This window comes from Tetrao urogallus (assembly GCF_951394365.1).
Source record: "Tetrao urogallus genome assembly, chromosome: 4".
Classification (NCBI taxonomy): domain Eukaryota; kingdom Metazoa; phylum Chordata; class Aves; order Galliformes; family Phasianidae; genus Tetrao; species Tetrao urogallus.
The window spans coordinates 15,277,750-15,299,492 of NC_136817.1; the positions used below are offsets into that span (position 1 = coordinate 15,277,750).

At 41.3% G+C, this 21,743-nt stretch overlaps 1 protein-coding gene across 1 annotated transcript in view; it reads right to left on the reverse strand.

Moving 5' to 3' along the window:
- The window catches only part of FRAS1 (Fraser extracellular matrix complex subunit 1), a gene marked incomplete at both ends in the record, with an annotated part of 163,381 nt that overhangs the window by 67,181 nt on the left and 74,457 nt on the right, over positions 1 to 21,743 (reverse strand). The window contains 6 exons of the mRNA XM_079534855.1: positions 5,778 to 5,921; positions 7,964 to 8,104; positions 10,630 to 10,803; positions 11,668 to 11,808; positions 12,226 to 12,366; positions 14,517 to 14,660. Of these exons, the coding sequence (XP_079390981.1) occupies positions 5,778 to 5,921; positions 7,964 to 8,104; positions 10,630 to 10,803; positions 11,668 to 11,808; positions 12,226 to 12,366; positions 14,517 to 14,660 (885 nt within the window). The remainder of the gene's footprint in view (positions 1 to 5,777; positions 5,922 to 7,963; positions 8,105 to 10,629; positions 10,804 to 11,667; positions 11,809 to 12,225; positions 12,367 to 14,516; positions 14,661 to 21,743) is intronic.

The following is a 21,743-nucleotide window of genomic DNA, read 5'->3' on the forward strand; positions in this document are numbered from 1 at the left end:
ATTAATCCTCATTATGGTAATTCAGAAAATTATAAAGGAAATGACGACTGTCTTGAAAGAAATGTAATTATGCGGCTTGATTCCAGTACCTGGCCTCTTGTCAGATTTCTACCAAAGGTTCAACTTTCTGTCTTTTGTCTGTTATGACAGCATTACTACAGATTGTCAGGCAATCTAAATTTACAAGCTGAAGACAGGTTCACATAGGAGTCTGGGGGAATTCTGCATCCATACCTGCAAGAGCATAATTGCAAATGTTATCTAAACCCAATCTAATTTCTTCTATATGTTACATGCATGATCCTCACCAAACAGTGATGGAAAAGCACAGATGCAGCTCAGAAATCAGTACAATCCAGAGTGCACACAGGATTCAAGGCTCTTAAAGCAGCTGCCTCCTTCACCTCTTGACATTACTCAGGATGTCTAATCTGCCTACTGTCTGTCCACACTCCCAACCTTTCAGATGGGAAATTAACAGCCAGACAGGAGATAAAGGTGAGCAAAATGAAAGAGTACGCTTAAGACAGTGACCCTCTGAGTTCTCAATCCATCACTGTCAGGACAGCGGTAAGAAGAACAAAGCAGTACGTGAGGACACCCTTAAACTCAGTGACAGACCCCCAAACCTGCTTAAAGAGGTTACTGTATTGCAGATTCCTAACTCTCTACAGAAGAGCTTAATATAACCAGTGCATCAGCCTAAAGAGCATTTACACCTTTACCATCAAAGCAAGTCAAGGTCTCAAACCTGCCCTGCCATCACTAGAGAGACCTGCCATCTTATCTGCAGCCCCAATGAAGTAAGAAGGGACAGCAAACAGCTTGCCATAGAATACAGTGCCTAATATCATATCATCCACAGGTCCCTGAGTATGTGATGTGATTGTATGTACAGAGCTGAAGGTAGGGGGAAAAGTTTTATGCACTGATATTCAATAAATTAACAAATTCAAATAGTTTCTCATGCTTCCAAGTTCAGTTTCCAAGCTCAAAATAATACCTCTCAAGTTTAATCTCTTTCTGGAACCACTGGTCTCTATCATAGAGAAAATTCTGGCAAGAGACAGTAAGTAACTGAACATTCCAAGTGTTTTTCAGTGACCGTGAACAAGGGACTCCTGTGTACCATCAACAGGTTCCACAAGCAGAAAATAAAAATGGGACAGGGAAAAGCCAGGGTGCCCAAAGAACTAGTATCTTCTATAAATAACCAGGCTCTCTCAAACTATTGCTTAAACATCTATGTATCTATGAAACCAGGTACTGCTGCACTGCTGCAGTACAGTCTCCTCTGTTTGCTCCTAATGTGTTGAAAGAGATCAGCTACTGCTTTATAAGAAATCAGCCTCATCACTCTCTTCCTTCTTTGTAAATCTGCGGATCAAAGAACTCACAATACCAAAAAAAAAAGAAAACCTCCAGATGCTCATGGTGAATTTGAGGGACACTGGGGAACTAGTGACAGAGTAAAGGAAGAACTGAAGTACTTTGTTTTGGAAAAGATTATTTAAATTTTTCACAGCAGGCTCCGTCTGACATGAGGATGAAAAGAAGCAGAGTGTTTTCTTTATGCTTCTCAATAACAACTCACACTGGTATCTGTATCCTGCTTCTGCTTTCTTCCTGTCCAGACTCAATCCAGCTCAGCCAGCAGGCAAGTTACTGCTCGAGTGGTCTGGGATTCAAGAGGCTTTTATTGCAAGTCAGTGTGGTGTGACTACCCAATTCCATCAGATTTCTTTCAGAACCCAAACTGCACTCTTCAGAGCAGCACGTTACCACCTTGCTCACAGTCTAAAAAGAGTTTCCCTTTCTCATTCCCCTTCTTGTTTAATACCTTTATTGATGACCTAGATGAGAGGATTGAGCGTACCCTCAGTAAGTTTGCAGACAACACCAAGTTGGGAGGTGGTGTCGATCTGCCTGAGGGTAGGGAGGCCCTTCAGAGGAATTTAGATAAGCTGGATCACAGGGCTGACCTGAATGGGATGAGTTTCAGCAAGGCCAAGTGCCGGGTCCTGTGAAAAACTCCAGCTCCAGCTCTTTGTAATGGTATCAATGTCTCTCTAAGAGTAGGGCAATAGCTCATTAATTTTACAAGGAGCTGAGTGTATTTCTTGTTCTATGTCCCTTCCGGAATTTTAAGAGCAAGGCAGAAAGGCTTGTTGTAGGCATCCTCCTGCATAAGCTCTTCTGGTTTATTTTTGAACATTTTTCACAACTGCACACAACATAAGAAAGCAAAGGCCCAAGCAGCTGAACACAGCAACTCGGAGTTTCCTTGCAAGGAAGATTATTATTTCTAACTACTCTCACACCAAGTCAGGAAAAGATCAGTGATGAAGCCCCAAGACAAGCAGATGACCTATCCCAAGTACAAAAGCTAATGCTGGTTTTCCTAAGCCAGACAGGAGTTTTAGCAATGGTGCTATTTTTTAAACTGATGCTTGCAACAACATCCAGAAGCTAAATTGGATAAACAGCTGAAAGAGGAAGAGAAACAAAAGAGAAAAACTAAGTATAGAGAAGACTTGAAAGTCAGCAGGGAACTGCTAAAGCCACAAATGTGTTCCTGTACATACACTTTAGATAAGAAATGATGTTTATGAATTCGGCATTCTAAAGAAAACTGACAGAAATTCAATGTGCCCAAGTACAAGTTGGAAAGACATCAATCCATTGAAACTCATGGCCATTTCGACTTTCTTTTGCTAACATTTGAAATGCTTATTTGGTTAAATGTTATAAATAAGATTCTTTTTCTATTAACAAGGCAAACGTTCCAATCCTCATCCAGGTAACATGTACAATAATGACATTAATTCACAGGCAATGACTTGAAGTGACAGTTGGTTTTTTCCGCCCTATGAAATATTTTTCCTGCATGTCTCCATAAAGTATGACAGGCAGCTGCATTGCATAGCAGTCCCTGTAAGTCAGAAAACAGTTCTGCCTGGAGGGTCAGAAATTAGACACAAATAGGAAGATAATTGGAAAAATAAATCAATTAAATACTACTTTGGGAAGCAAAGGAAAAAGCTTTGTTAGATTCTGATGCATTACATATCATTGAAGTGTCAGGGGTTTTAATGCTTGGTTTTACAGGACAGCTGCTCTTTGAACAGTAATTAATAACTTGCAAGGGCAAACTTAGTAGTTTGATCAGTGCTGAATCAAGAGAGTGAGTGAAATTGAGCAAGCTGGATGTGGACTTTTGTGCTCGTAGCAGAATTGGCGACACACATCCTTTTCATAATCATCAGACATAAATTTGGCACAAAAATCAACACACCTAGAACTGCAGATCCAAGACCAAAGCACAATTTTATTTATTATTTATTCTGTATGGCAATAAATGATTGTCCTCCAAGGATTTTTAAGACTTCAGTTAGATAAAGAAACATCACTGCATCTACCTGCAAGATCCCATGGATGTGAAGAGTCCATATGATACAAAGACCAAGTGAGAATACATACCGCCCTCTTAAAGGCAGGACAAGCACACGAGTCACAGAGTTAGAGCAAAATCAGAGCTCATAAAAGGAACAGTGTCTCCTGATGTTCCTACTATGTTGGAGCTGCAAATCCTTTCCTGTTTTGGGGTTGTAGATCCAAACATTGACACTCAATGATACCAGGCGCTATGAATCAAGCCTTGAAAACACATTTCTAGCTTGAGAAGACAGCTCTCCAAACAGTGAATCCCATTCAGGGTTTCATACTCGAAAGTAAACTCTGCCACTTTGTAAGGAGAGGCTGCATCACCAGAACAAAGCTTGTTAGTTTGCAAGGAACGGATGCATCATCGGATTGCAGTTCAGTTGGAGCCCAGAAAGCCAAGCAAGGTTCTTTGCAGGTGATTCATTGCTGTCAGAGTAACGAGCCTGGAGGTCAAACCATGCCCTCCACATTGCTTGCATGACCACACGGTTTGCAATTTCTTCTCCTCATAATTGCCAGGCATTGTGGTGTTTACCTATTCACTTGGGAGCATGCTTATTGCTTTGTGGCATTTCTACAAACTTACAGGAAGCGGTCACATAAAAGGAATAATTAAAGCACATAGCACGCATCCAGCAGCACAGAAAACATTCCTGAGATAGAATCCTGGTTTATGATAAATAGTATATACATTTTTTTTTAATAAATAAAACTTACAGCTATAAGATCATGTTTCCAGCAGCCTTTTTCACAGGAAACATAATGCAAAGTAACGGGAAAAAAAGGTGGAAGATATAAAGTGCATACAGCTATGATGTTACAGGACATTAATGAGCATCATTATAGCTCCCGAAATTTTACAGGGCAGAAATAGCTCATCACACTGAAATTACTTTCTGAATTACTTGCTGAATTACTTTCATCGTATAATTACTGGACTACATGAAACATCTTGACTCCCCACTCTCACTTTCTGTTTATCTAGGAATTTCAGGGGATATTTTCCTCTCCTCAGATATTCTGTTCTGCCTCCCTTCTTAGACTGAACAATAACTGTTGTTTACAAGGAAGGTGAAAATAAAATAATCTTCAGAGAGGAAAGTAAGCATTTCATTAAAAAAAAACCAAAACTCAAGAACACATAGTGTAAGCAAAAATAAGTCCCTATGAAAGGGAACCATCTAGATTAAACTGAGAATGATATCCTCTCAGTGGATACATTTACTACATTTATTGCGTTTTTCCCTTTTCTTAGGATTCTGTATCTCATATGGAACTGTTCAACCTAGCATAAGACTCAAATACTGAATCTTTTATTGATAAAGAAAAAAATGGCTTGATAAAGCTCAGAAATTGCTGGAGCTCTTCCCAGGATATGTTTATATGTATCTGTGTGATGGATTAAAAGTGATTTTTCTTTTTAAACAAGTAAATGCAATCAGTGGCTTTTGATGATAGGCTTAAGTGCAGGCATCAAGCACCCACAGTGTATAACCCCTGTGCATAAATCCTATTATATCTCAAAAATGCACACAGCAATCCTAGCTGTGCCAATTTTTCTTTAGAGCCCCCAGAAATTGCTTCTCTGAATCACAAACGTTTCCTTAGCTCACTTCAGTGAAGCTCTGTGCAGGACCTAAGCAGCCCTCCTTGCTCTGGGCCCATCAGGGACCCACATCTCTGAGAAGAGACCCCAGCCCTGGTAACTGCCACCTAGCATTCCCAGGTGTTACAATTACCTGAGGCTGCTCCATCCCAGGCAAAGCCAGTGCCAGCCTGCTGCAAAGAGAATTCAGGGAAGGAGAAAAGCAAGCACGATGCCTTTAGTAAGCACAGGGTGCTCTCACAGACTGGAAGGACAGGGAATGCAATGACAAGCCCAGTGTAAAAACCAGATTGCAACAAGATGCAGCTACATACTTGGCCTAGTAAATGCAGCTGCAGCCCATCCTACTCTTAAAAACATATTCATTAAGTTATTATCAACCATATGAATGCTCTATTGATTGCTAGGTATACCAGTCTGTACATGTGATCTCAAATCTTCAAACCAGCAGCAAGGCTGGCAGAAGAGCACCTGACTCCCCCTCCCTTCCACCAGCTTTACACAATTTGCAATTAATTTCATGCAGCTCACAAAAGACGTGTACAGCAGGAATGGCCAGAGGCTTTGCTGTGTACTATGTACACTGGGGAGTTTCCTAATGGTATCTACGTGATATTTCACCCACAACAGGCATTTTGATTTCTTCCTGGTGTGTGCCTGAGTAGCTGGCAAATACTACAGAAAGACCATCCCTATGTATGACCCAAGGCCATCTCCTCTTACTTACCCACACAATATCCCACCAAGTTGAGATACTGCTCTTCCTTGCAGCTAGTCCTGCACCTTCCAGCAGCCAGAGTTGCGTGGGGATGGCAGGTTAAGCACTCCAAATCAGAAGGGCCATAGCATGTCTTGCATGATGGATGGCAGGCTGGGTAAGCAAATCATAATTGTTGTAATGCTGTTGGTATAGTCTATCTTACATTCTTCCCTCCCCAGGAAAATAGTCTCTACAATAATCATCTACTCCTACAAAGCATGGACATAAAACAACACTCAAAGCATCAGTGACTGGCGAGTCATGGTATGGAAGGCTCTTATAACTACACTTTGACTAAATGAGATGAAAACAAGGAGTTGAAAACTGAATAAAAAAAACCAAAACACATTTATTCTCTATGTTAGTCAAGGTATAGAAGTACACATCATACCAATAGATTGTCCCCTTTTATTCTTCCCCCTCTAGCATACATATAAGAGAGAGTGGGACTGTACAAACATTATACTGGCATGAGTTGGTATTCACAAGTAGGGAAATGAGGAAATTATTTCTGCACAAACCCTCCCAAAGTGAAACCAATAAAATGTGAACGCTGTGCCAGCTCGTTAGTTACTCTGTCTCCCAAAAGCTAAACAAAAGCATTGCAAAATAAGAGGTTAAGATTGCTCAAAGTATTTCATTCAGACTGTTTTTGTATCTTTCCATCTTTACTGCCAGATGCCATATTTCCATGATTTCCACACTAGATCTGAGGGAGACAGAAATACTACAGCTAATGATCTGTAAAAATATCTTAGAAGTTACTTTAGAAACTTTTCCATGAATAAAAGCAAACAACTTCAAAGTCTCCCACCTCAGGACTCCCCCAGGCTACACACAATTGCTCACTCCCCACACAGAAGATGAGCTTTTCACAGCTGCCATAGCATACAGCGCCACTGTTTAAGACCTAATGCACCAAGTCCCATTGCCTTCTCAGCTTCTCAGAGGTAACGCCTGTGAATTGAGTGTTTAGAAAATTAATTCTTTTTAGACAAACCTCTATTAACTGAGCTTCACTGTTCAAAAATTGCCAGAGATACAAGCTGGCAACATAAAGATATCACTTCCCTCACACTGAAGTTTTGTTTCTAAGACATTTACATAAAATGGGATCCAGACTCACATAATACAGCAGTCACCTCAGCTCTAAGGTGGCAAAGCACAGCCTCAAAATTGATGAACGTTTATAACAATAAATACATTTACAAGAAATGAATACATTTACTTGTCAGACTGTTTTTCCTCGGACAAACAAATTGAATAAACACAGCCATGGACTATAGAAGCGGTTCCCTTCCCTAAACTTGAGGCCTCCAAGGGCAGAATCAAATACAACTTCAGCAAATTTATCTTACTGCCAAAACAGATGCAGGGAAGCCTTACTCAATGAATCGTTGCAAAACAACAGACAGCTTTCAAATGACCCTGAGGAGACTAATCAGATTTCAAATGCCTGCATTTCCCCATCCACTGTACAGAAAAGCTAATAATGAATGGCGCACCCCAAAGGCCACAGTTTTCTGCAAGCAGCATAGAAGATGTAATTATTGCAGTCACTTGGAAGGTCAGAAGTCAGAGCAATCTGTTGAAATGAGATCAAACAACCTCAATGAGAAGGCCACTTGCTGACCAGCGGGCAATGCTAAGATACAAATAACACTGTACTTGCTACTGGTCAAGCACATCCATAGAGGTAATGGCTTTTCTCCCGTATTTGCAGAATTCCTTCTTTTTAAACCCTGACTTATAACAAGCAGTGGATTAAAAATGAAGCTAAAGCTAATTCAATGTGCTTATCTAGCCAAAGAAAAGTAGACCACGTTTCAGAGCTGGCCAGTAAGACCTTTTCTACAACAGTGCTGGCTAAGAAGTTCATCCAAGCCTAGCGAAAAGAAAAGCAAAATAGTTTCAGGAAAGCTGTCTATGGGAGTAAAACTGATTATAATTTATGATTCAATCTGTATGCTTCCCTTCCGTTTGGAAGAAATTCCATTTCCCAAAATTGGACCAATCTATTCTCCCCTGAAAATACTTAAATAGCCTCATATAAATCTGACAGCATCTCTAATTACATTCAGAAATGCATTACAGAATGTGCACACAATGAAATTCAGCAGTATAAGCTGCAGGTGCCTGCACTACGCACTTACAGGAGCAATGATCTTGCTGGCTGAACAACCCTTCTGGACACCTGGAGAGGCATCTGCCCTCGAGCAGGAGGTGTGAAGCCAGACAGGCTGTACAGTCCTGGGAAGTGTTCCCTATGCAGCCTGCACAGGAGGAGTGGCACTCTGCAGGGAAGAAAAAAAACAAAAAGACAGAAGCGAAAAATCAATTTAGCTCTCTCTCTGTTGCTACTGTCCTTGAGTGCAGCAAGATTGCTTTGTTCCCAAAGAGAATAGGAAGGTGTTTCCTTCGCAGGATTCTCTGTTTTATGAAAGGTAGAAAGGGCAAGAATGCAGGAAGACTGTACAGCACATTTCTGGAAGATAGGAGCAACCACAGATATCTGCATACTTAATTGCTTTGCACCCATGCAGTTCATCTCCAAAATGGAAAGCTCACACACACAACATAATATCATTCTCCTCCCTCTAAGAGCTCTGGGTCTTGCAGACTCAGAGTCCAAAATCATCTTTCGCTATCACCCTACAGTTATCCCAGGAAGGATTTTCCATCCAGCACCCCTGGACAGTTATCATCAGTCATTCTGGAGCAGTCAGAGTTGGGTTGGCTGCCAGACTTTACAGCTAGCAAAGTGAATGTTCATTAAAAGGATTCAGCAAGAAGGATGAGAGTGCAGTTAAAATGTCAAGACTTCTGTGATTCCCCACTTCAGCCTCTACTGGTACTGATTCTAAAACAAATCAGTTTAAAGTAAATAATCTGATGAAATAAAAATGCAAACTGATTATCTAAAAAAACCTACTCATTTTAAGAGTAGTGGCTCAAGAACACAGATTCAACTGTGTTAAACACAACGGAAAACTTCCTGCCTTCTAAGGAGATAAGACAAACACAGGGTTGGAGAGAATAAAAGAAAGTAAATGATTCATGTAAGTACTGTTAGCTGCCTGTCAGAGTTATCACAAATGCTGTGTCTTTAGGACTATCTCTGGCTCAACAGACTCAAACCAAATCAGAGAGAAATTTCTTAGTTTCAGCAGGGAAACCTGCTGGACAGGTGGACAGAAATATTTCTGTAGATTGGTTAGATATTCACAAATACAGAGGTAAAAAATGCAAAACCAACACTGTAACCTACATATGAATGCACTTCTTTTTTTCCTGCATAGACAGTGTAGGCATGTAATGTCTGCTGTGGGTTTGCATTTTCAAAAGGATAGATCTGTAAAATTTGTATGAGAATTTAGATGGGTAGCTCTAAGTCTGAAATGGGGAATATTCACATCCTTCTGCAATAAATCAAATTACCACTCTAATCCCTTTACTAATACAGAAGAGCTAATAAAGTGAGGTTGTGCTGACATTCTTGCTCAGTGACATAATTCAGTGCTGCCACTGAACTCTGCTCAGTCCTGTCTGTGCAGGTCTGTTCACCCACTTGAGGCAACGGTATATGGATTTATTTATTTAGTTTCTATACCATAACCTGGATTCAGACAAAAAAGCCCATTCCCTGCCAAGAGACAGCCACTGCATGAATTGGGAGGTTCTGCATTAATGCCTTCAGGAGCCAGTCCAAAGTACTGAAACTTTAGTAGCTTGTGTAGGTCACTGATAAAAGACAGAACCATTCCATACAGAAATTACATTTCTTCCTTTTGAAAGAGTTACTAAGGCAAAAAAAAAAAAACAAAAAAAAAACCCACAACACAACAAAAAACCACCCCTCCCCTCCCCCCAAAAAAACCCCACAAACTCCTGTCAATTTGATAAAACACAATTTAAAAAGAATTTATGTTGCCTCCACTTCCACTTCCAAAAAATATTGACCAGGAAGAAACAGCCATCAGTTGTGCTATTGCTGATGTTGTTATTGCTATTCCATCATTCAAATGCTGTAGATTCACTGTCTCCTTGATGGCTCTCTTCACATAGGGAAACCATTTCCTCCCATTAACTTCTTTCTCCTTTGCCTTCTGGTGGTCTGTGTTACTGTGAGAGATTCTGTCTCATTCAGAATCAGCCTGAATCCATGTGCACTATTTTCAAGATACAGCAATGAGTTTGTTGTACTGACGTTCCATATGGCTGCCACAGTTGAACTATACAGAGCCTGAATGACTAGCTGCTACACTCAGACAATATTCTGCAGTGGAATCTCACAACAGTGGGAAGGCATGCATATATCCTAGTGAAACACATCTTAGCCTCTCTTCTAAACTGCAGCCTTCATGGAAATGCTTCCTACTTGGCATTTCAGGAGCAGTGCTAGGACACGTGCTGTGGGGCATGCATCAGAAGAGCTTTCACAAAAGAAAAGACTGCTGAGGGATTTTTTGACCAGCTACAGGGCTAAAAGTGGAGAAAAGCTCAGTCTTTTCTGAACAAGACTTAACGACTGATCCTGCTTAAAAATAATCAATGGTAAAAATCTTACACTCAAATTGAAAGAAAAGAAAGCTACGCTAAGGTGACCAGACCAGAAACAAATCATTAACAAAAAAAAACCACCCAGCAACAACAAATCCTTTACATGCAATTTACATGCAGAGTGTATTTTCCTCCAAAAGTGTTACAGAGGAACTCAAAGCATACTAGAAGCAAACATAGTACGAAGTGACCAGAAACATAAAATTCAGCACAGCCTTGTGCTTAAAGCCTCAAAGAACAGTTTCCATCCTCAACTCACGTCTGCAGACTCCTGTGACATCCAGGTAGAAGTGAGCCTGGCAGTGTGAGAGGCAAAAGCCGTGCACAGCTCCTTCCACAGGTTGATGGGGCTGCAGCACATCCTCTGGTGCCCAGCACTGCAGGCAATGAGAGGCCTCTGGGCCAACGCAGGTACGGCAGGATGGGTGGCAACCTGTGCATGTGTAAAGAGAGCAGTCAGAGACACAGCTCTGAGGAGAGATGTCTCACAGAGATGGACAAGGCCCAATACCCATGCAAAGTCAGGCATCTTGTAAACAAAAACTGAGAAAAAAACTGGTTCAAGCCCTGTGGTCCTCTTTCCAGTTTTGCACTGCGGTGAATAGTCTGACAATCAAAGAGCTAACCAAGCAGCCACGTCTTGCAGCAACTCACGTGCTAAGGAATTTCTTCCATAAACAGACGGAGTGCCGTATCATCTATGATTAAACAGGGAAATACTTTGCTGTCATACTTTTAAAACAACAGCTCTTCCCTTCAATAAAGTTGACAAACAGTTGGAAGAAAAAAAAAAACAACCAACAACCTTGATCGCTAGTGGCACAGTATTACAATGTTCCTTTAATTTCTGGAGCTGGAAACATGAACATAATCTCACCATTAAGACAGCTAGAAATAACAGTATGATGGGCTTAAAGGAAGCAGAAATACATCTCCTGAATTTTCACGTTTTCCACTGTTGCAAAATATATTAAGTATGTGTATTTTATTCACCTCTTCAATTGTCTCAAGAAAATTTTGGAATTGATAGCAATGTGTGCTTATTTCAAGAGCATGGAGAAAAGAAACATCCCCAAGATCAGTGAATCTTGAAGGTGTAAAACTACAATGTATTTGGGAACATTTGATTTTTCTCAAAATGGAAAACAATCAGTAAGCAAACATGGAAATGACTCATTTCTTGACCAGCAATAAGAATCAGTGTCACAGTTGAATGCTCTGAGCACAGCCAACAAAAGCCAATACAAATACATCAACTCTCAGCAGGTGAGGAATTCACTCAAATTACAGAGCTTACCCCTGCAAAAGTTGTGATCCTGATAAAAGCCCACTCCACAGCTCTGCAGGCACTGGCCCTGGTGCAAAGCCAGAGGAAGGGAACAGGAGGTACAGTGAGTGGCCAGAGGTCCCTCACAAGTGGAGCACGAATCATGACAAGCTGATAAAAGAAACAAGCACACGGAACTGAAATATTCTGTTTTCCCTCCTTGCAAATTGTGTTGCTGACTACAGCATCCTCCCGCCACAGTGAAAACTCCCAGCTGGGAGGATATTCAGCTGTGTGAACTAATGAGAGCAGAAGAGCACTACTAATAGCCAGTAACACAGTAATAACTCCTACTCATACTGCATTGCAAACATTTATCTCAGTTTGTCTTAATATGTTTCACAAGGCAGAGGTTATTTAAAACAATCCATCATAAGAAAATCCCCAAAGAAAATAATAAACAACATTCCCCATGCTCAATTCTGTGATCTTAAAATTTCCTCCCCAAAGGCAAACATTTGAGGAACAGAAGACATGTGAAGAGTTCCTTGAGAGTCTTAAGAAAGCTCATGCAAATATGCCTCTTACCCTTGCATTTTCCATTGCTGCCTGGGAAATATCCACCTGGGCACTCAGAAGTGCACTTCCCGTTGTGTAACACTTTATCTGAAGCACAGGTTAAACAACTGGGCTGGGCTGCACTGCATGTTTCACAGGACGGGTCACAAACTACCGAAGAGGGGAGCTCATTAATGAAACACACTCAATAAGCTAGTAACAGAAACATCAAACCAACCATATAAATAAAGTAAACCACCCCGTCTTTTAAACGGCACCTTTTAAATGATCCTCACCAGCACCAGCAACCTCTCAGGCTATCCTGGAATAAGTAGTGACATTCACAGAGGGAGACGTGCATGTACAGACATGTATACAGACTGACCTATGTAGTGTCTAGAACTCCTAAGTACAAATACCAGTAATAGCTCCATAGCCATGCTCCCTCCTTGCATTTGCTGCCCACGCAGAGGAATGCTTGGATGGATTACAGAAAGGAAAACTTACAAATCCCATCAGGCTTCTGTTCTCTACAAGCAGGTATTTGGAGTGAAAGGTTTGCATTTTCGTGCCTAGATCCAACTGCTACCACTGCAGGTTGTTTCTGGTGTTACACCCAGCAATGGGAAGGGGGGGGGGGAGGATCTCATTGCTGCCTTACAACATCCATCACCCTGCTTGCACCAGACTTACCTTCTATTTGGTCAGCACACTCTCCAGATCCAAAAGAGTTTTCATCTCAACAGCAACGTTATCAGCTAGGTTGCTGAGGCACAATTATATTAATGCTCTGACAATCATTGTAAATGACTCTGCCTCCCTGTAACTTCTGTATGTGCAACGCTTTAAGCTGAAAATGGACAACAACTCTACATAATTGCATACAGATCAGACACTAAAATCTCTTATTTTCCTCTTTCTTAATAAAAAACTCAAACAACTACTTAGTGAATCAAAAGGTTTACATGTCCTGGGACATACAGAAAAAGACTCTCCAGATAGCGTTGCATTTTTCTTTCCTGTTCACCAGTGGTCCTACAAATAAACCACCTCACAAATATACATAACTGTACAACAAACATACTTCTCAGACTGTTCAGGAAGTAAAAGATGGAAAAAAAGTTGAGCAAAAATTTACCAGTTTCCCCCCTCTTCCTCTTTGCTACAAATCAAAACTACAAGCACGAAATTGCATCTAAAATCAAGCATGATAATGTTCCTAATCAATTTCTGTGGTCAGTATTTTCCCAGGCAGTCAGTTCTGAAGTTAACTGACTTGTTGTTCAAGAGAAACAGTATGAAACTCTGGCTTCCTTAAGTCAGCAGCACTATTGCTGCTGTGTATTCAGCATGGCCAAGAATTGTATGTGTCTAATTTTTGTTTATTTTCACCAGTAAGGCAGCTTCACTTTAAAACAGCTTACAGATCTCCAGCTGGGTATCAAAATCAGTGCTTTTGGAAGATGATAAAAAACCTGAGTTCTGGTGGGTGTGAGGAACAGCTGTGCAGTTTTGAGGGATTTTTTTATTGCACTGGCAAAAAGTAACAAAAATGGTTAAGCTGCACCTGGATAAAATTTCACTTTGAGCTTACATAATTTTTAGCTACAGAAGCAAAATTTCAATTCTGCATATTTCAAAACACACGCTTGTAACATTTACTGGGGCAGTGGCCAAAATTTTATCCATGTGCCACCAGTTTTAGGCTTTCCCCCTAGCTAGCTGTGCCATAGCTAGTAACATTATTAACTATGCCAGCAAGTCCTTCAAAGAAGCTGGAGGTGGCTGCCAGTAGAAACACGAGCTTGGTCCAAATGATTGCAGCAAATTTTAGATTATTTATTTGAGGGTTTTTTTCCCCCTTTGTGATCTGTTTGGTTGAGATTTTGATTTGTGCCTCTAGCCTTCTCTTCCTCCTCTTCTCACAAAGCTTCCTAGCTCCCAAGTCTCACCCGTTGTTCAGGTATTAGTTACTGTGACGCTGAATTACAATCAAATTTACAGAAATCTGCTGGCAAGGGCCATTTTTCTTTCCACAGATAAAGGGATTTGTCAAGCCCTCAAAAACAACTCAGTTAGGCTTTCAAGCTGTTCAATGAGAGAAAAACCTTAAACCTTTCAGCATCTGATTAGCTTAAATGAATTAATAATCTTACAAACAAACAGCAGCTTTCCTTATCTGATTTTTATGCACAAGGTGCATCTGGCTTCTTACACATGAATAAAATCACAACTGCTGCATGGCTGAATGAAATACTGATTGCATTTTTGCAGAGCATTTCTCAAACTTCTTGCAATGGAGAAAGACAACAGGCATTTACCGTTGCAGATTCCGTCCTTCTCATAAAATCCCTTTCCACAGCTGGCCACACAGAGCCCTGCTTTTAGCACATGCGATGTGTCCTTGCAGGAGAAACAGTTGTTGTCAGCAGGTCCCCAGCACGAGGAACAGGACTCATGACAAGCTGCAGGAAAGAAAGGTAAAAGATTAATAAATGATTAACTTTCAATCTTCTTTTTAAACTGAAGAATTTGCAGCAATTCATTTTTCTGCAATTCTGCTCCTCAAATTGAAAGGCATCCACTGCTTCAGAAAAGAAAAAAGAAAAAACAGAAGATCTCTGCTTTTCTTATACTAGTATTTTTATCCATCTCATCTCAGCGGCATGATTTACATCACCATTTTGTACACGCACTGCGACACCTAACATGCTTCAGCATTGTCTCTGTAGCTGTAATCAGATTAGAAGAGTGTTTGTAACATGACTAAAAGAGTGTTTGTGACACCTAAGCCCTGTTCTTCATTGTGCTAGAGAGAAGATGCATCCGTTTGCTGAGTAGGAATACTAGCAGCATTTCTCCCTGTGTGAGCCATGTATCATGGCTGGGATACAGCAGTGTTTTGCGTATGTCTGAAGTCTGATCACATCCCTGCAATGAAGGAAGGTCAAAATGCCCTTTTTCAGGCATAGCAACATATAGGCCAAAAAGTCATCCTCAACCACGATGATGTCTTGCAGTTGAAGTCATAGCTGTATTTAGCTGCATTCCGCCTACCAAAGCACATGTTGAACGAGCCACCATATTCAAAACTCTGCAAGTTCAGCTATGAGGAAAATACAGCCCATTATGGTTCCGTTTATGGAATTTGTGAAGCAGATGCACATTAAATCCCATGCTATCAGTGATTACATGAACTGCACTAATTACAGTTCTTTTAGAGATTAGATTTTTTTTTCATTGTTACATCCGGAAGTGTTCTTAAATTTATTCTTTCACAATGAGGCAGGTACATGAGAACCACAATAGATAGGAGAAAATAGCACTATATGACATTTGTCATATTTTGTACGCTCATTGTACGCTCTGTATCAGTGAACATGTCTGAAGTTGCAGCCACACAAGAAAAACTCATCAGTGAGTAACTAAAAGTATGCTTACATGTGGAGCAGTGACAAAAGCAAACACCTTCCTGCCAAAATAAACCCCCTAAATGAGTGACAATTCATCTTCTCCCCAATAACAGGAGAAAATGAAGTGCTTCCATTCCAAGACCATGCCTAATATTTCTGGGCAAGGGCAGAACAGAGGAGGGATGATTATGCAGGACAGCACACAGCTGTAAACATGCTTACAGCAAAAGAGCTATCACCAGTATTCCCCTCTCACTCTTGTTCTGCATGATTCTTACGCTTCTTCTGTCTGCCTGAGGCTATAATTGCTCTTGTAGTTTGTTAATTAACGAGACAGAGCACCTATGTTTATGCTTATGTATGAGTCACGCTGCCCAGAAGATAAACACCCTATCTCAGTGGATCTTATTACTCCCCGAAGCAGGGAAGCATTATCATCTCCATCTCATAGACAGGCAACTGAAACACAGATGCGACATGACATACACAGGGTTGGAAAAGGGTGTGTTTAGGGGCTAAGATACAGGATATACATCCAGCATTTGGTCTTTTGACCTTCTGCATGCTTCCTTCTCCATAATTCTACCTTTGATTAGTTTACCTTTTCTCATCATTTTCTTTTATTGCCTTATAATTAGCTGTTTGCTTTCTCCCTTCTCACCTTCCTTCATGGTTTTTCCCTGCATAATGCTAGATTTCTCCACAATGCTCTGACTATTCTGTCTGAATATTTCTATGTGAGAAGTCTGTCATAAGGATGTTGGGCATTTTGCACCTGATAGGATTTCTCCCACTGACTCCTACAGCAAGGTGAACTGGTACATATGCCAAGACTATCAAGTGCATCTAATGTGAATGAATCACAATGCACTGAATACTAGACATCCCATTTGAAGGCAAAGATTGAGCACATTTTTTTGCTCCAGTCAATAATTTCCTTTGCTGATGAAAAGCTCCATCTCATTCCAGCTTGGATGATTCTCAGGGCATGTTCACACTCGCAAATTAACTTCAGATATGAGTTCATGCTGTAAATTCCTAGGTACTGAATCGTCCTCACTTCACCTTCCAGTCAGGACTATTTTGCTCCTCTAAGCTCACTGTACCTTTCAACACTTTTCTGAAAGGATGGACACAAGGACTCAATCTTCTAATAGTACACTCCCCACTGCACAGCTTGACTTCTCCACTGTTAACCTGCCTAAATTTGTTAACACATCTGAAGTTACGCAGTTATTTTCAGAAATTCTCATGTCATTTCTGTAAACACCATTCTTTTCCAAGAAAGGCTACTCCCTCCTGGCAGCCTGGCCTCCAAACTCTGTTTAAAAAACAAACAGCCTTGCACACTGTATTAAAAATGCCCTTTTTTATTAAAGACAGGTCAACTAGGCAACTGTGATTTGGCTCTAAGACTGTCCTCCCACTGGGCACCACTCACTGCATGTAGCAGACCAAGTGCTCTTGAGTAGCTTCTCTCCTCTATATATTCTCCCAAGCAGCTGCCCTAAGCTGTGCTATGTGTAGGGCAAAATAAAGACTTGGCCTCCTTCTAGAGCCACACATTCTGCTGAGTGTATTACTATAAACAGCTCCATGCTGGGAAAGCTGTTTGGTATGATTGGAGTTACGTTCCAGGCTCTTCTCTGGAGCTAGGTCCCAGTAGGATCGCCTCTGTCAAGTCCGCATACAAATGTTCTGCTGGGCTTTTGTCACCACTACCACCGTTCTCACCTACAGCTAAGCATGATGCTTTCTCTCAGCTCACCTTCCCTTCTGGCACTGGCCATCTTAAGCCCAACTACAGACAAATGGCTATAGGGCTAGCAGAGCAGCTGACAGTTCAGACCAGCTCACACATCCTGTTCTCCGCAACAAAAGAAACTCACTATAAATGTTACTTTAAACACAGCCAGCAGGAAAGGGATGGAGACAAGAAGAAAAGATGTTCTACAGAAGGGAGCTAACAGCATTCCCTATGCCATACTTTTAGTGGGAAACCTGTAATGCCTAGAGTTGAACCAGGTAATGATACAAAACTGTGAAGTCTGCAGCCTGCATGAGTTTAGGATCTTACTTCTCTCTCTCTCTCTCTCTCAGTTGGTTGTCACAGCTCTCTGTACTGATCCTGCAAAACTACTTCAGTGTATCACAGCAGCTTTCAGGCCCTTTAATGAGGCAGCCGTTGCTTTGAAATCATAAAATCATAGAATTGCTCAGGTTGGAAAAGACCTTACAGATCAAGTCCAACCGCAACCTAACCAAACTACGATAACTCTAACAACCCTCCACTAAATCATGTCCCTCAGCACCATATCCAAATGGATTTTAAACACACCCAGGGATGGTGACTCAAACACCTCCCTGCGGAGTCTATTCCAGTGCTTAACAACCCTTTCTGTAAAGAAGTTTTTCCAATTCTCCAAGTCCTTCACAAGCCTTTTTGCATTCCTAGAAAGAAAATGACTTCTGTAGTTTTTCAGTTACAGTGAGAGAAATGAAGTACATCCTACTGGAAGTCATCACACCTGAAAACTCACAATGAATTTGATAAAATGCTTGGAAACAGATCCTCTGGAATCCAATCTACACAACACTGACCAGGCCCACATGGTTTCTTTCAAGCAGGAGATGTAAGAACTGAGGTTTGGAAGAAGGCATGCAAAGGAGAAGGAATGCAACTCGATTTTAGCAAGAGAGATATATGTAGTGTTTGGGAGAACAGTAAATGACTCAAAGCAGAAGATCGGTGACTATTTCCTCAGGTTGGCTTACAAAAGAAAACAGGTTTGCAGTAAACCTCAGCTCTGCTTTGCAAGCCCTCCCTGCAATCATGCTCCACAGTCTCTTCCGATACAGCCATATCTGTATGCAAAGTGACACATGGCTTCAGGAGATATCAATTAACAGTTTCCAGATGACAAACAAGCAGAGCCTTATTCCTGCTCCTACAGATACAATCCTACCCTTCTTGTGCTTGCAGCAAAAGGCATTATTTCCATGTCTTGAGGATCATTTTGACACAAGAGCAGCAGCTACCTAATTCATTTGTTCTGTTTGACATCAGATGGCACAGCCATAGCTGTGGAATCTGTTGGTGTGGCTGAGACAGCAACTCAAACCCATTCCTGCCCATTATATGTACTTGTACACACCCAGCCTGCAGAGGCTTTGCTCTTTCAGCGCTGGATCACTGCCAGACTCCACAGCTGCTTGTTGCCCAAACAGCCAGTCACCAGACTCACTGAAAATGCAGGGGGGAAAAAATGGAAGCATTCAATGAGCCACTGTCAGCTAAAACATCTTTGCCTGGAGCAACTAAGTGGCTGTGAGAAAATGTGTCAACAGAAGCATTGCCAGGAAGCTGTTTTCACCCTTCCTTGCTATTTTCAGTTCAGATTCAGTAGGTGTCATTTTCTATTCGCTCTTCTCTTCAGTGTGAGTGGACACGTGTGCAAGATTCCGCACCTTATCCAGAGACTGCTGCAAGAGTTGGAATGTGTTTTTGCAGTAAAAGCTTCTAATATCAAAGTATAGGCCCTCACTAAACTTGTAACCTTCTCATAAAATGGCTGCATATGTTACTTTTCACAAAAAAATTGCTGAGACAGAGACTGGCACAAGATAGGTCGTACATTTTGCTTAAAAGCAGAAACTGGAGCATTCTCTCTAATTCAAGATAAGGCAATCTGCCTAGCATAGGACAGAACAACAGTTCTATGCTTCAGGTGACACAATGGTATTCATTAAGCTGCAGTCAAATATCTTTTCAGAAAAATCAATGCTAAACAGACAGAACTTCGGAAACATTTATTTTCTGTGCAGGTGACAGGAGCACTAGCACAGGTAGGCTGGAGAAGCTGTGGAGTATCACAGTATTACAAGTCAGCTAGGTGGTTGGCCCTGGGCAGTCAGCTCAATATGCCCCTGCCTGAGCAGGGCGTTGGACCAGATGACCTCCAGATGTCCCTTCCAACACAAGCCATTCTATGGTTCTGCGAGCCTCTCTTCTTGGTGAAAGCAAGAACACCCTGGTGGCTCCTGAGCCAGTGGGTGCCTTTCTCTGCTCTTACTCAGGGGTCAAACAGAAGTGACTCAGGGCATTGAGAAAATGAGAGGTCCTGCAAAGTGATATTTCTGTACTTTCTCCTAGAAATCAGACAGTGACTTAACAATCCACTTATCAAACTACCTCTTATCCACATAAGCACAGGTGTAATACTGCCCAGCTTGATGACAGCAGAAGGGCTAATACAAATGGCATTCCAGCAAGAACACAGTAAGAAATCACTGGCCGACTTTTGGAAAGCAAAGAGAGGTCCATGTTCTGAGCTACATATCATCAGTAACCACCTCTAACCTGTGAGCTGGGAATGCTTACCTTAGCTTAGGCACATTCTGTCACTAAGTCTCAAGGTGAGCCCCTGCAGCCAGGATACAGCAAAGAAAAACAACATGCTGTGAATAAAAATTCAAGGGCTTTGCTACAGTGCAAGCTGGGTCTTTCAGTATCAAGTTACACATCTCAACATTTGCACTCTCAGAGATCAAAGCACAAACACTTGTGCTCTAAGCTTTTGAATAATCTTGAAAAACATAAATAATTAAGTTAGAAAAATGCAAGGAGAGAACTGAACACTACAAGTCCTTTGAGCCCTTCCACTCTATCAGGCAGACATCTTATATTTTTCCTTCACTTTGCTTTGCCTTTGGTGTAGGCTGAATTGTTTCCATGACAGATTTCTTACAGAGAAGCCTTCATCTGCTACACTGTTCCAAGCCGAATTCAAAGTGAACCATGAGTTCTAAACATACCACTGTAGGTTCTCAACTTCACATTCTCTTAATGGTTTTAACACTTTAAATAAATAAGGGTGGGAGGAAAGGCGTGAAGCAACGTTGGTGTAAGACTAAAACTGGGAAGACATCAAGAAACAACTGTCTTCCAAAATTCCAAGTACGTTCAGTTAAACCAGGTGTCATAAAACATGAACAAAAGGAAAGACTAATTCATTGTCTTTTGTTGCAATGCAGACAATGGTGTCTCAACAGCAGAATGCTGTGGGAAACCTGTTTTTATAGGTGTTTTTCATCTCCAGAGTGAATTCCTCACAGAATCACCCGGGTTGGAAGGGACCTCAAGGATCATGTAGTTCCAACCCCCCTGCCTAGCAGGGCCACCAAACATACACATGTTTGGACCCCGTCCAACCTGGCCTTGAACACGTCCAAGGACGGGGCATCCACAACCTCCCTGGGCAGCCCGTTCCAGGGCCTAACCACTCTCCTTGTAAAGAACTTCCCCCTAACATCCAAGCTAAATCTTCCCTCCTTCAACTTGGATCCATTTCCCCTAGTCCTGCTATTGTCAGCCCTTTTGAAGAGTTTACTCCCCTCCTGGGTGTAGGTTTCCTTCAGGTATTGATAGGCTGCAATGAGGTCGAGAGAGAGACTCAAGAGAGACTTTACTTGAATGGTAACATTAACACAGTCTAGTTCATTCTTTTTATGATTTTGGAACATGCTTATCGCAGTTGTTAAAACTATTATGAGAAAAATACTCCTGAACAGCCTAAGGCCCATCTGGACAATCAGATTACAGATCTGTAAAAATGAAGAGAATACAAAGAAAGAGTGAATGGAAATGAATTATGGACTATATCTGAAATTTAAGACTTATTCCACCAGTTTTACTTTATGCAGAAAATGCAGTCAGGCAGAACTAAAGCAAATCAGTTTAATTCCCCTGGGGAAAGAGGAACAAATTTTCCCAGCAACTTTCAGCTACAAGCACGCGTGACTGCAAATTTGGATGGAATGTACAATCAGTAATCTACAAACCAGTAATAAAATGAAACATTAGCCTTTCCCTCTTGCTTCAGCAGTACATGGGCACTGCCAATTAAAATACTGGTAGCAGGTGGAAAGGAAATGGTAAAATAAAACCAAACGAAGTAGAAGATTATTTGATACTTAACACTGTAAATTCTTTTGGATTGGGTCTCTTTTTTTCTCTTTATATGTGCACAAAGGGGCTCTAGTCTGTAGTCAGTGCTGACAGAGGTTTCTCAGACTTTCAAATCCTGAAACAAATGGTGAGCTCTTCAAGGCAAGCCACTTTAGAAAAGGAATCTG